Raw genomic sequence first — 11287 nt, forward strand, 5'->3', positions numbered from 1 at the left:
AAGGGGAAAGGGAAGAGGGAAGAGGGAAGGGGAAAGGGAAAGGGGGAAGGGAAGGGGAAAGAGGAAAGAGGAAAGGGAAGAGGAAAGGGGAAGAGGGAAGGGAAAGGAAGGGAAGAAAAGGAAAAGGGAAGAGGAAAGGGAAGGGAGGAAATACTATTATATCATGCACTGTATACAATTTGTGGGAAGAATCGGCGGAGAAACAAACTGCTGCAGCGGAAAAAAAAACCAGCCAGCCACCCCCGACTCCTCCGTTTTCACCTGCCGACCCTTCTCTGCTAGCCCGTCGGGTCTCTCGGGCGCAGCCACAGGACGCCCATTCGAGCTACGCGGGTGCCGCCCGGGCGCGGGCGCGGCCACGGGAGCGCGCGGGGCGCGCGCGGCTGCAGCCTCTTCCTCGGATCAAGGCGGGTTCTGCCTTCCCCCCCCCCCCCGGTCTCCCTTTCCTGGGCGACGCTAACCAGGCTATCTTTAGCCCGGCTCCGTCGGGGGCGGGAGGGAGGGAGGGAGGGAGGGACGGAGGAGGCCGGAGCCGGAGCCGCAGCCCCCGGGCGGACCAAGCGCCCGCCTAACCCGCCTCTGGCCGCCCTCGAAGGGGCGTCCCCCGGAGCGACGGGGATGCTCGGGCGCTGAGCTTGCCGGCGGCATGGAGGACGACTTGGCATCGGAGGAGGACACGCGTAAGGACCGGGCGAGGCAGGGGCGCGCGTGGGGAGCGGGCAGGGGGTCCGGGGCGGCTCCCGTGCCTTCCCCGCAGACGGTCCCTGCCCCGCGGCGCTTGCAGGTCGGAAGGCCGAGAGTCAGGAGCCAGGAGAGAGCCTGGCGGGGCGTCGTTTAAGGCTGGGGAAGGGGTGGGTGGGTGGGTTGGTGGGTGGTGAAAGGGTCCCTTCCAAGGGGTGCCTGGTGGGGCAGGAGCCGGAGGAAGGCAGGTGGTCCGAAGCAGCGACAGGTCTCCGCTGGATTCCACCACCACCACCTGCTGCCCTTCCAGGAAAGGGTTGGGGATCCGTCCAAGGAAACCCCGCAACTCCTGGAGGCAACAATCACAGCCTTTTGGATGGGGAGGGGGGAACAATGGGAAGACTGGGGAAGGGGGAACGTTGCCACTAACCAGCTTCAATGAAGGGTCAACATCCTCCAAGATTCTAGGATTGTGAGTAATTTTAGTATTGGGGTTCCGTTTATCAAGCCGTTGACTTCAACGGATAGCAAATCACGAACGGGGAGTGAGGTGTGTGTGTGTGTGGAACCACATTGGCAATGTTTAGGGCCAGAAATGAATTCTTTGTCCCTTTGTCCTGTAAGGCTCACCTCTCTTGGTTTGCACACTTCAAGCCAAATCTTCCTTTTTCAGATCACAGGGGCTGAACTGAGAAGTTAACACAGTATCTAATCGGTTAAAATATAGTTCCACTTTTTTTTTTTTTTTTAGTTTCTCACTTGTTCTTATTTGATTGATATAAGCAATTGACAGGACTGTCAATCTCAGCAGAGGAGTGATTCTACGTTGTGTGGTTGCTGTTGTTTTAGGCAGGAGGAGGAAAGGAAGAGGAGCTGTAGTAGGTTTATATCCTGATTGTACTTGGATGGCTGGCTACAAGAATATTTCAGATTTTATTTATTTATGAAATTACATTATTGCGTTTTGGTTACCATGCTACAAAAAAGATGTTCAGACTTTGGAAAAAGTTCAGAGAAGAGCAACTAAGATGATCCAAGGCCTGGAGACCAAAACGTAGGAAGAACGGCTGCGGGACTTGGGTTTGGCCAGTCTGAAGAAAAGAAGAAATAGGGGGGACATGACAGCAGTGTTCCAGTATCTGAGGGGCTGCCACAAAGAAGAGGGAGTCAAACTATTCTCCAAAGCACCAGATGGCAGGACAAGAAACAACAGATGGAAACTGATCAAGGAGTGAAGCAACCTGGAATTAAGGAGAAACTTCCTGACAGTGAGGACAATTAACCAGCGGAACAGCTCGCCCCCAGAAATCGTGGGTGCTCCATCACTGGAGGTTTTTAAGAAGAGACTAGACATCTGTTCTGCATGCAACACACACACACACACACACACACACAACCAGCCCAGAATTTTTGTTTTATAATTTTTACAATCTTTAACATGTCCCTTTTCTTCTCTCAAGTGCTTATTTCGGAAAAGACGTTCCATGACGCAGCCAAACGAAACGACACGGCGTACATGGTCGAGCTGATCAAGAGAGGGGTTGATGTCAAAGCTAAGAATAATGTGGGTATTGAACTGGGTGTGGGAGCTATAGAATGGGGCCATTTGTCAAAGATTTGCACCCCTCCGTGTCCCTGCTTCTCCAAATCTAAACCCTGAAGCATGATGCTTTGTGTCACTTGTGGAATGCACTTTGGCAAATTGGCATCACAAAGAGATGGGAAGAATAAATGGAAGAGGCAAACTCTACTGAGAGACTGAGAATCTCCATAGACATTTGGCATTGGCAAAGACACCATGTGGTGATCCAGGCTCAGGCAGTCTCTTTTTGCTTGTTCCTTAGGAGTGTGTCTTGTTGATAGAAAGACTAAGCTAATGAAGAAAAGAGTGCAGTTGACCTTAGACCTGCACAACATTGGCAGAGACAAACAAAGGGAACAGAATTCTTCTTCTCCCCTGCTTAATTTCTCTTTCTTTCCAGATAGACAGGACCGCTCTCCACTGGGCTGCAGGAGCAGGGCATGAACAGGCCATCCGCCTTCTCCTGGAACACGAGGCCTCCGTGAATGATGAAGATAGTGTGAGCTTCTCTCCATGCTTTGTTGACTTCGTTGGGTGTGACGACTAACATGCCTTTGTTCTCATGCCATCTTCCCAAACAGTTTTGGGAAAGTTATTTATATAACACACTAGCCTAGGTCCACTTCATGTCCAGGCTGAGGAATTCTAGGAGTTCAAGTCCACAAGTCTTAAAGTTGCCAAGTTTGAAGACCCCTGATATAAGGTCTCCTGCCTTGAGCAAAGGATTGGATTAAAAGACCCTTGAGGTCCCTTCCAATCCAATGACTCTATGTTCTAACTTTCCTTTTCTCATCTTCCTGTTTTCCAGTTTGGGATGAGTGCACTTCTTCTATCTGCTTGGTTTGGTCATTTACGTGTCCTTCAGATCCTGGTCAATGCTGGTGCTAAAATCAACTGTGTAAATAAGGTAGGGTAGATTTTTTTGGCTTGAGGGCCTCCGCTGACACAGCTGGGCTCCATAGGAAGAGGAGAATGCAAGAACATAGATGTCTGGAGGATGCAATCACAACATCGGGATGCAAATTCCCTTCTTTGCATACTTCCATGCAACATGGCACTGAAATTATGAGAGGATGAAGCTTGTATTGTGTTGTCACAATGCACCTTCTGTCACGGTGGCATCAATAAAATCGGGAACAGGCTCCTATGCCATCAAGATCTGCTATTAAAAAAAATGGGGTCTTCTGCATGTGAAAACAACATGCTTTGTCCATGCAACATATTCAGCCAGGTCTATTAAAGCAACACTGGCTGCTCACACAGTATATTTATTGACAAGTGTAGAAAGCCACCCATCTTTTCCATGCCTCTTTGGGTAGCATAAAATGAAAACAATCATACCAAAAAAAATATGCCAGAGGGAAAACAGCCATTAAAGACAATCCAACACAAACTCAACAAAAGATCTGGGAAAAGAGCCAAGTTTTCAGAGCTCTTTTGAACACAACTAGGGTGGGGTCTAGACGGATCTGCATTTTGAATGAAAGAAAACAATAGGAGATGAATCCAAGTAGCTTTGAGACAACACCCAGATGAACTATGAGGAAATTACTCTAAAGGTAATTTCAGGGAAGAAAATTTGGGGGCTGGGGCATTCAAGACAGACATATCCACAGTGTTTGTTTAAGAGGAAAGTCAAAAATAGTTTTAATCCCAAATACTGTATGAAACCAGAATTGGCAACCCTGCCCATGTTCTAATAATTACTAACTGAGAAGGAATGAAACAAGACCTGACAGTTGGGAAGCATAGAAAGAAGGCGTTTCTTTCATGTTCAGGTTTTCATTTGCTTGGCAACAGGCAGTGAAATTTCACACAAGGGAGAGAAAAAACTAAATTTTCAACCAATGGACAGCTGCTTTCTTCGTACACGATCTCCACTTCTGAAAGCTCAATCTTGGAAAGTTTTTCCCGACCTTCCCCTTATTTTAAGACCATAAAGTTAGGGATGCAACTGACCCTAAAGGCAGCGGCATTTTTAAAAGAAGTTAACATGTCTGCTGCAATTGCATGATGGAAGCCCCGCCCCCTTTTTTGCCAGCATGCCAAATGGGCGAGACCTCAGCCTTACAGTCATATCCTCCATTTTGACTTTTATGACCTTCTCCTAGGACAGGAGTAGGCAACCTTGGCTCTTTATGACTGGTGGACTTCAACTCCCAGAATTCCTGAGCCAGCCACGCTGAGGGGAAAGGGAGAGGTTTCCAAGCTGAGCCATGCTGGCTCAGGGATTCTGGGAGTTGAAGTCCAAGAGTCATGAAGTGGCCAAAGTTTCCCCCATGCTGGCTCAGGAATTCTGGGAGTTGAAGTCCACGAGTCATAAAAGAGCCAAGGTGGCCTACCCCTGTCCTAGGACATGCCTGCTTAGAGGTCCCATGTTTGAACAGTTGGATTACCTGGTACCCGAGGAGCAAGATGGGGCAGATTGCTGATTTATTCCTCCACACCTTGAATCCCTCATCCTTATTTTTTTTTTTCAGAATGGCCACAACCTTCTACACTGTGCTGCCCAAAGGGGTCATCTCAGGGTGATGAAGTTCATCATGGAAGATCTGGAAGACGTGCAGCTGGATAAGAAAGATAAGGTAAACCAGTTTCTGTAGTCTCTCTTTCCCCCACTTAGATCAGTGGTTCTCAACCTTTTTAATACCGCGACCCCCAACTGGTCGTAAGTTGAGGACTAAACCGGTCATAAGTCGAGGACTAAACCGGTCGTAAGTCCAGGACTAAACCGGTCGTAAATCGAGGACTACCCAGCCGGTCGTAAGTTGAGGACTTTCCCTGCCCGGGAGCGCTGCGCATGCGTGGTTCCGCCCCCTGCGCTGGCCGAGGCGTAGCTGGCAAGCGGCAGAGACGGAGCAGGCCGACCACCAGCTGGCCCAGCCCAAGGGAGGTAAGGCACCCGCCGGAAAAGGGGGGGAAAATGGCGGACAAAAAAAATGGCGGACAGCCTTGCTTGGCGACCCCCGTGAAATGGTCGATCGACCCCAAATGGGGTCCCGACTCACAGGTTGAGAACCGCTGAGTTAGATGAACTGGGAAGGCATGCCATTAGGACATCATATTGTCCTTGGATGCCCAACATGGTGCCGGTCAATTCTAAGGTGCTCATACATTCTTCTTTGACACCTGCTAGATTTCTTGCCCAATTGGACATTTTATTTGTCAAGCCAGGATTTTAATTATAAAAATAGCGGTGGTATAGACCTCATCCCCGGGGGCCACTTGATCAAAATTTAGACGTTTGGCAAACTGACTCGTATTTATGACAGTCATGCAGTGTCCCGGGGTCACGTGATCAGCTCTTGCGATTTTCTGACCAGCCAAGTCCATGGGGGAAGCCAGATTCACTTAACAACCGGGTTAGGAATTTAACAGCTGCAGTGATTCACTTAACAACTGCGGCAGGAAAAGTTGTAAAATGGGGGCAAAGCTCATTTTAACAGATGTCTGGCTTAGCCACATAAACGTTGGGCCTCGTTGTGGTTGAAGGTCGAGGACCCCCTGTAGAAGCAATGGTCACAGTCTGGTTTTCTCTTCCTCCTCCTTCCCTCTTTTTTTTCCTCTCTCTCTTTCTCTCCTGGAAGATGGGCAGGACAGCCCTTCATTTGGCTGCAGAGAAAGGGCAGCTGGAAGTGGTGGCATTCCTTCTGGACCTCGGCTCTTCTCACAGCATCCAAGACCAGGTTTGAAAAAGAAATAATAATAATAATAATAATAATAATAATAATAATAATAATAATAATAATAATAATAATAATAATAATAATAATAATAATAATAATAATAATAATAATAATAATAATAATAATAATAAAGTTGGAAGGGACCTTGAAGGTCAACTAGTCCAACCCCCTGCTCAGGCAAGAAACCCTATCCCATTTTGGACAAATGGCTGTCCAGTCTCTTCTTAAAAACCTCCAGTGTTGGAGCATTCACCGCTTCTGGAGGCAGGTTATTCCACTGGTTAATTGTTCTGTCAGGAAGTTTCTCCTTAGTTCTAGGTTGCTTCTCTCCTTGGTTAGTTTCCATCCGTTGCTCCTTGTCCTGCCTTCAGGCGCTTTGGAGAATAGCTTGACTCCCTCTTCTTTGGGGCAGCCCCTGAGATACTGGAAGACTGCTATCCTGTCCCCCCTCGTCCTTCTCTTCGTTAAACTAGACATACCCAATTCCAGCAGCCGTTCCTTATATGTTTTAGCCTCTAGTCCCCTGATCATCTCTTCTGGGTCCTCCTTCCTATCTTTCTTCTAAACTTCTATTACGCTCTTCATGGTTAACAGAACAACAGACCTGGAACTTGGAAGTCTTCCGATTCAATTGATTTCCCCCAAGCCATAAAATAAAATCTTCCACGAAAGCCTTTGAGATGGCACCAACCTTATTTTAACTGAAGAGTGGGCAGAAAACCTTCTTATTCCTCGTAATCTCTGGGCATCTCGAAATGCTGCTGTTCCATTCATCACAGGCCCTTGACTCCAAGGTGCTTTTTCAAAAGGCGACTCTGGACGGCCTTTCTTTGTCCTTCCCTGAAGATGTTTCACTTCTCCTCCAAGAAGCTTCTTCAGTTCTGGCAGGGCGGTGAGGGAGATGGAAGGCTTAGTTCTGACCAGCTCAGAACTAAGTCAGAATTAAGCCTTCCACCTCCCCCACGATCCTGCCAGAACCGATGAAGCTTCTTGGATGAGAAGTGAAACGTCTTCAGGGATGTGGCCGTGGCCTCAGAACTGGATGTCCAGTTCAGCTAGAGGCAGCCGTACTGCCCTCTTGGGCCTCACGGCCACGACAAACAGAAATGTATAAAATCAAAGGGCCCTTTTGGGGATTTAGCATTACTGCCATAATGGAACATAAAGATCTAAGTACGTAATAAAAGTATTTGAGAACGGTTAAGTGTAAAAGAAAAGAGAACCCAAGAAAGAAACTCAAAATATGCCCCTTCCTTTGTTTTTTAATAAAGGGGAATATTTGTAGCTCAAGGGTTGAAATGAGGGGTCCTTGGTGGTCTCTGAGCTTGGTTGTTTTCTTGCAGACGTTTCATCACCCAAACTAGGTAACATCATTGTTACCTAGAGCATTGACGAGCACGGATGATGTTAGCTAATTTGGGCAATGAAACATCTGCAGGAAGACAATCAAGGTCAGAGAGCACCAAGGACCCCACAGTCATCATCCTCATCCTTCCCTCCTCCCCTCCTCCCCATCCTCCTCCTCCACCTTACACACCCCTCTCTCTTCTAGCCTTGATGATGTTACCTAGTTGGGTAATGAAACATCTGCAAGAAGACCACCACGCTCAGAGAGCAACAAGGACCCCTGCTTTTGATTCTTTTGGGGATAAGTGGGAGCAGAAGGAAACCCTGGCAGACTTTCAGGATTGATGTCTGCCCTTCCAGATAAGTCAGAAGAGGAACAGATATGGCAATGATATTGCAGAAATGCCACTTTAAGGTTGTAAGGCAGGGGTGTCAAACTCGCAATGTCACGTGACGTAATGCGACGTATCATGACTTTTTTCCCATTGCTGGCAATGGGGTGGGTGCGGTTTCGCCATGACGCATCCGGCCCGCGGGCCGGCAGTTTGACACCCCTGTTGTAAGGTATAAGAGCAGATGATTTTGTGGTATGGTGCCTGCCAGAATTCATGGGGCTAGAAAAATCCATGGAGCATTTTCTCAACCTTGACCATTTTAAGCTTTGTGGACTTCAGCTCCCAGGACTGCTGGGGGATTCTGGGAGTTGAAGTCCACACAACTTAAAGTGGGAGAGGTTGATAAACACCGCCTTAGTGGAACATTTCTACCTGTTCTCCCACTGGATCCCCAGGAGAGCTCTTCTCACCTTAATGTACAATGTCACACTGGTTTGCAGGAGAAGAATACAGCTTTTCATTTGGCGGCCATGAATGGACATGCAGATATATTGCAGAAACTTCTAGAAGCTGGCGCGGACCTGGATGACAAGAATGCAGTGAGTATAAAACTGAAAAATATGGGTTGTTTTTTTTTTTTACCTTCATAGGAAACATGGAAGTTTAGTCTTTTTCCTGAGTTTCGGTTGTAGCCAAAACAGGCTATATAACGTAATGTGGGTGCATGACACAATCATCCTTATTTTGATCCCTTGTCATGATTTAGATGTTTGTGGAATTCTTGGTGGTCTCTGAAGCACTGAAGATGTTACCTGGCTGGGTAATGAAACATCTGCAAGAAAACAGCCAAGCTCAGAGAGCACCAAGGTTCCCACAGCTCCTCCTCTTCTTCCTCTTCCCCCTTCGCTCTACAAACCTCATTCCTTCTAGTATTGATGATGTTACCTAGTTGGGTAATGAAACGTCAGCAAGAAAACAGCCAAGCTCAGAGAGCACCAAGGGCGCACAGCTGCTGCTCCTCCTTCTCTCCCTTCATTCCGCAAACCTCATTCCTCCTAGTACTGATGATGTTACCTACTTGGGTAATGAAACGGCAAGAAAACAGCCAAGCTCAGAGAGCACCAAGGACTCCTCATCTCAACCCTGAGCTATATTCTCTTCTACTGTCCTCCCAGTTTGCATCATCCTGAACTGGCCCAGTGCTCCTTCTGTCTTAAACCAATCCACCTCCCCCATCTTCTTTCCGAGAGGGCTGCTGTGCAGTTCTTCTTTCTGTGTGCAATGGCCACAGTTATGCCACCATGTTGTTTTTCCCTGACTCTGTGACAACTAATTCCAATGCATTAAAAGGACAACCGGGGCTTACTTTTCCTCTCTTTTTTCAGGAAGGGATGACTTCCCTACATTTAGCTGCTGAGGGAGGACACAATGATTGCATCCATCTACTTCTGGAAGCTGGCGGTGAAGTCAATGCCCAAACGCAGGTACGGTTAGTTGAATGGAAGGGTTTGCTGCAGATATATAGGAGGAACATTTATTTGTTCATTTGTCTATCTATTTGCATCATTTCTAGGACCACGGGGATACTACAACGGTCCTAAGTGTGAGAAACGATCATAAGTCACTTTTTTCAGTGCCGTTGTAACTTTGAACGGTCCCTAAACAAATGGTTGTATGTAAAGAACTACCTGTAGTAGGTTTTTGTCAGCTTGCATTGCCTGAAAGGGTCCCCCAATATTTTTTTTCCAGAAAAAAATGACCTGCCTTCATTATGCTGCACTGAACGGCTATGTAGACATGGCTAAAGACCTCCTTGGTGCAGGAATCCAGATAGATGCTCTGAACTACGTAAGTGGCTGATTTCATCAACTGCAACTAGAACATCTTACCTCCAAACTGGGATTCAGCCAGTTTGCACCAGTTTGGTAGAATGGGTAGCTAATTTTTTTGTTGCCCAGGCCCAGAATGGATTTCTGGAAGCGGCATCCACACAGAGAACCGGTTGTTCACCTATTTCAGTGATGGCGAACCTTTTAGAGACTGAGTGCCCAAACTGCAACCCAAAACCCACTTACGCATCGTCGAGTGCCGGGTGGGTGTGGCCCATTGGCTGGGTGTGGCCAATTGGGTAGGCATGGCCCATTGGGTGGGCGTGGCTGTGGTGGTAACGGCAGACTGGGTGGGACTGAAAAGTTCAATCAATCAATTCCAACTTTGCAAGATCTTTTTTTCCCCGTGAGAAGTTGAAATTGACTGATTGAACCTTTTTTTTTTTTTTGCACATGGTGGCGGAGGCCTAAAGCGAAAAGGTTTTATAAAACCCAGCTGAAGGCCTAGGACTGGGGCGATGGCGCACGTGCCCACAGAGAGGGCTCTGAGTGCCGCCTCTGGCACCCGTGCCATAAGTTCGCCACCACTGACCTATTTGAATCCCACCCCTGCTCCAAACAGAGGGATCAAGCACATCCACTGTATTCAGCTGGGTTTCCCTCCAAGTGTCACATAGGAGCCGTGGTGGCGCAGTGATTAGAATGCAGTATTGCAGGCTGACTCTGCCAACTGCTAGCAGTTTGATTCTGAAGGTTCAAGGCCGACTCAGCCTTCCATCCTTCTGAGGTCGGTAAAATGAGGACCCAGCTTGTTGGGAGCAATATGCTGACTCTGTAAACTGCATAGAGAGGGCACTATATAAAGCAGTATATAAATCTAAGTGCTGTTGCTATTCCACCCTGCCTCTATCTGGAATATCCGCTGGTGCAGCCAAAGCATTGACAGCTAAGTAGTGTCAAGCTTCTCCTAGCTGATACTAGAATCGGAAGCTGTGTGTGCAATGATTCCGGGATGCAACTCTGAGATAAATAAGGTTATTTCAAGAACAAGGAAAACCATGAAGAGAAAAACTCATCAACTGCCAAGTATGAACGGCAGGCTCTATTTATAGCCAGAGCAAGCTTTGGTTCCCGTTTCTGGTTTTCCCACCTGCAGGGCACAACTGACAAAAGATCTCCCACCTTTTGTGTAGAGGGAAGGGCTGTTGTTTAATACACTAATTTGGGAAGAGACTGTTTGCTTTTGATCTAGCCAGAACCAGCCCTTGCAAACGGCAATCAAGATGGCGTTTCTAGAGAAACTTTGAGTTTTATTTTTCTCCCAAGGCTTCTCTTAGACTTTATCTCCCTTGGACTAAGGAGAAAACCGTTAATCCTGCCAGATACACAACTGCCTAGAGAGCATTGTTTTAATCCGTGGGGTACTTTGGGATTAAAGCTGAGCCCTCTGAATTAGTCCTCTATGTAGACATGGCCAAAAACCTCCTTGGTGCCTTACTGCTCCGCTACCAAAGTATTAACATTGCTTTTTTCCCTACAGCAAAATGCATCAGCTATGCACATTGCGGTGCTAAGGAACCACCCAGCCATTGTCAAACTTCTCATTGATGCCGAATGTGACCTTGATGTCCTGGATAATGTAAGACTTTTTTTTTTCAAATTCCTGAAGACAGATGCCATGACAGAGAAAGGGCACTTCTGGGGTCTTGGTAGATGGCATTGTTTGGGTCAAAATTCCTGGAGCCATATGTATTGGCTGTAAACTGAAAATTAAATTAACTTGCTGGAATTCTTTGTTTAGCAGTTAAGGCATCAGGTAGAAACCAG

The 11287-nt window shown here is 47.3% G+C and overlaps 1 protein-coding gene across 1 annotated transcript in view; it reads left to right on the plus strand.

The window, feature by feature from the left end:
- Positions 1-646: 646 nt before the first annotated feature.
- Positions 647-11287, plus strand: part of ANKDD1A (ankyrin repeat and death domain containing 1A) — a 16855-nt gene continuing 6214 nt past the window's right edge. The window contains exons 1-10 of the mRNA XM_015819164.1: positions 647-680; positions 2142-2245; positions 2664-2762; positions 3072-3170; positions 4744-4848; positions 5851-5949; positions 8132-8230; positions 9017-9115; positions 9381-9479; positions 11001-11099. Of these exons, the coding sequence (XP_015674650.1) occupies positions 647-680; positions 2142-2245; positions 2664-2762; positions 3072-3170; positions 4744-4848; positions 5851-5949; positions 8132-8230; positions 9017-9115; positions 9381-9479; positions 11001-11099 (936 nt within the window). The remainder of the gene's footprint in view (positions 681-2141; positions 2246-2663; positions 2763-3071; positions 3171-4743; positions 4849-5850; positions 5950-8131; positions 8231-9016; positions 9116-9380; positions 9480-11000; positions 11100-11287) is intronic.

Source organism: Protobothrops mucrosquamatus, unplaced genomic scaffold (assembly GCF_001527695.2).
Source record: "Protobothrops mucrosquamatus isolate PMUCROS unplaced genomic scaffold, P.Mucros_1.0 scaffold865, whole genome shotgun sequence".
Classification (NCBI taxonomy): Eukaryota; Metazoa; Chordata; class Lepidosauria; order Squamata; family Viperidae; genus Protobothrops; species Protobothrops mucrosquamatus.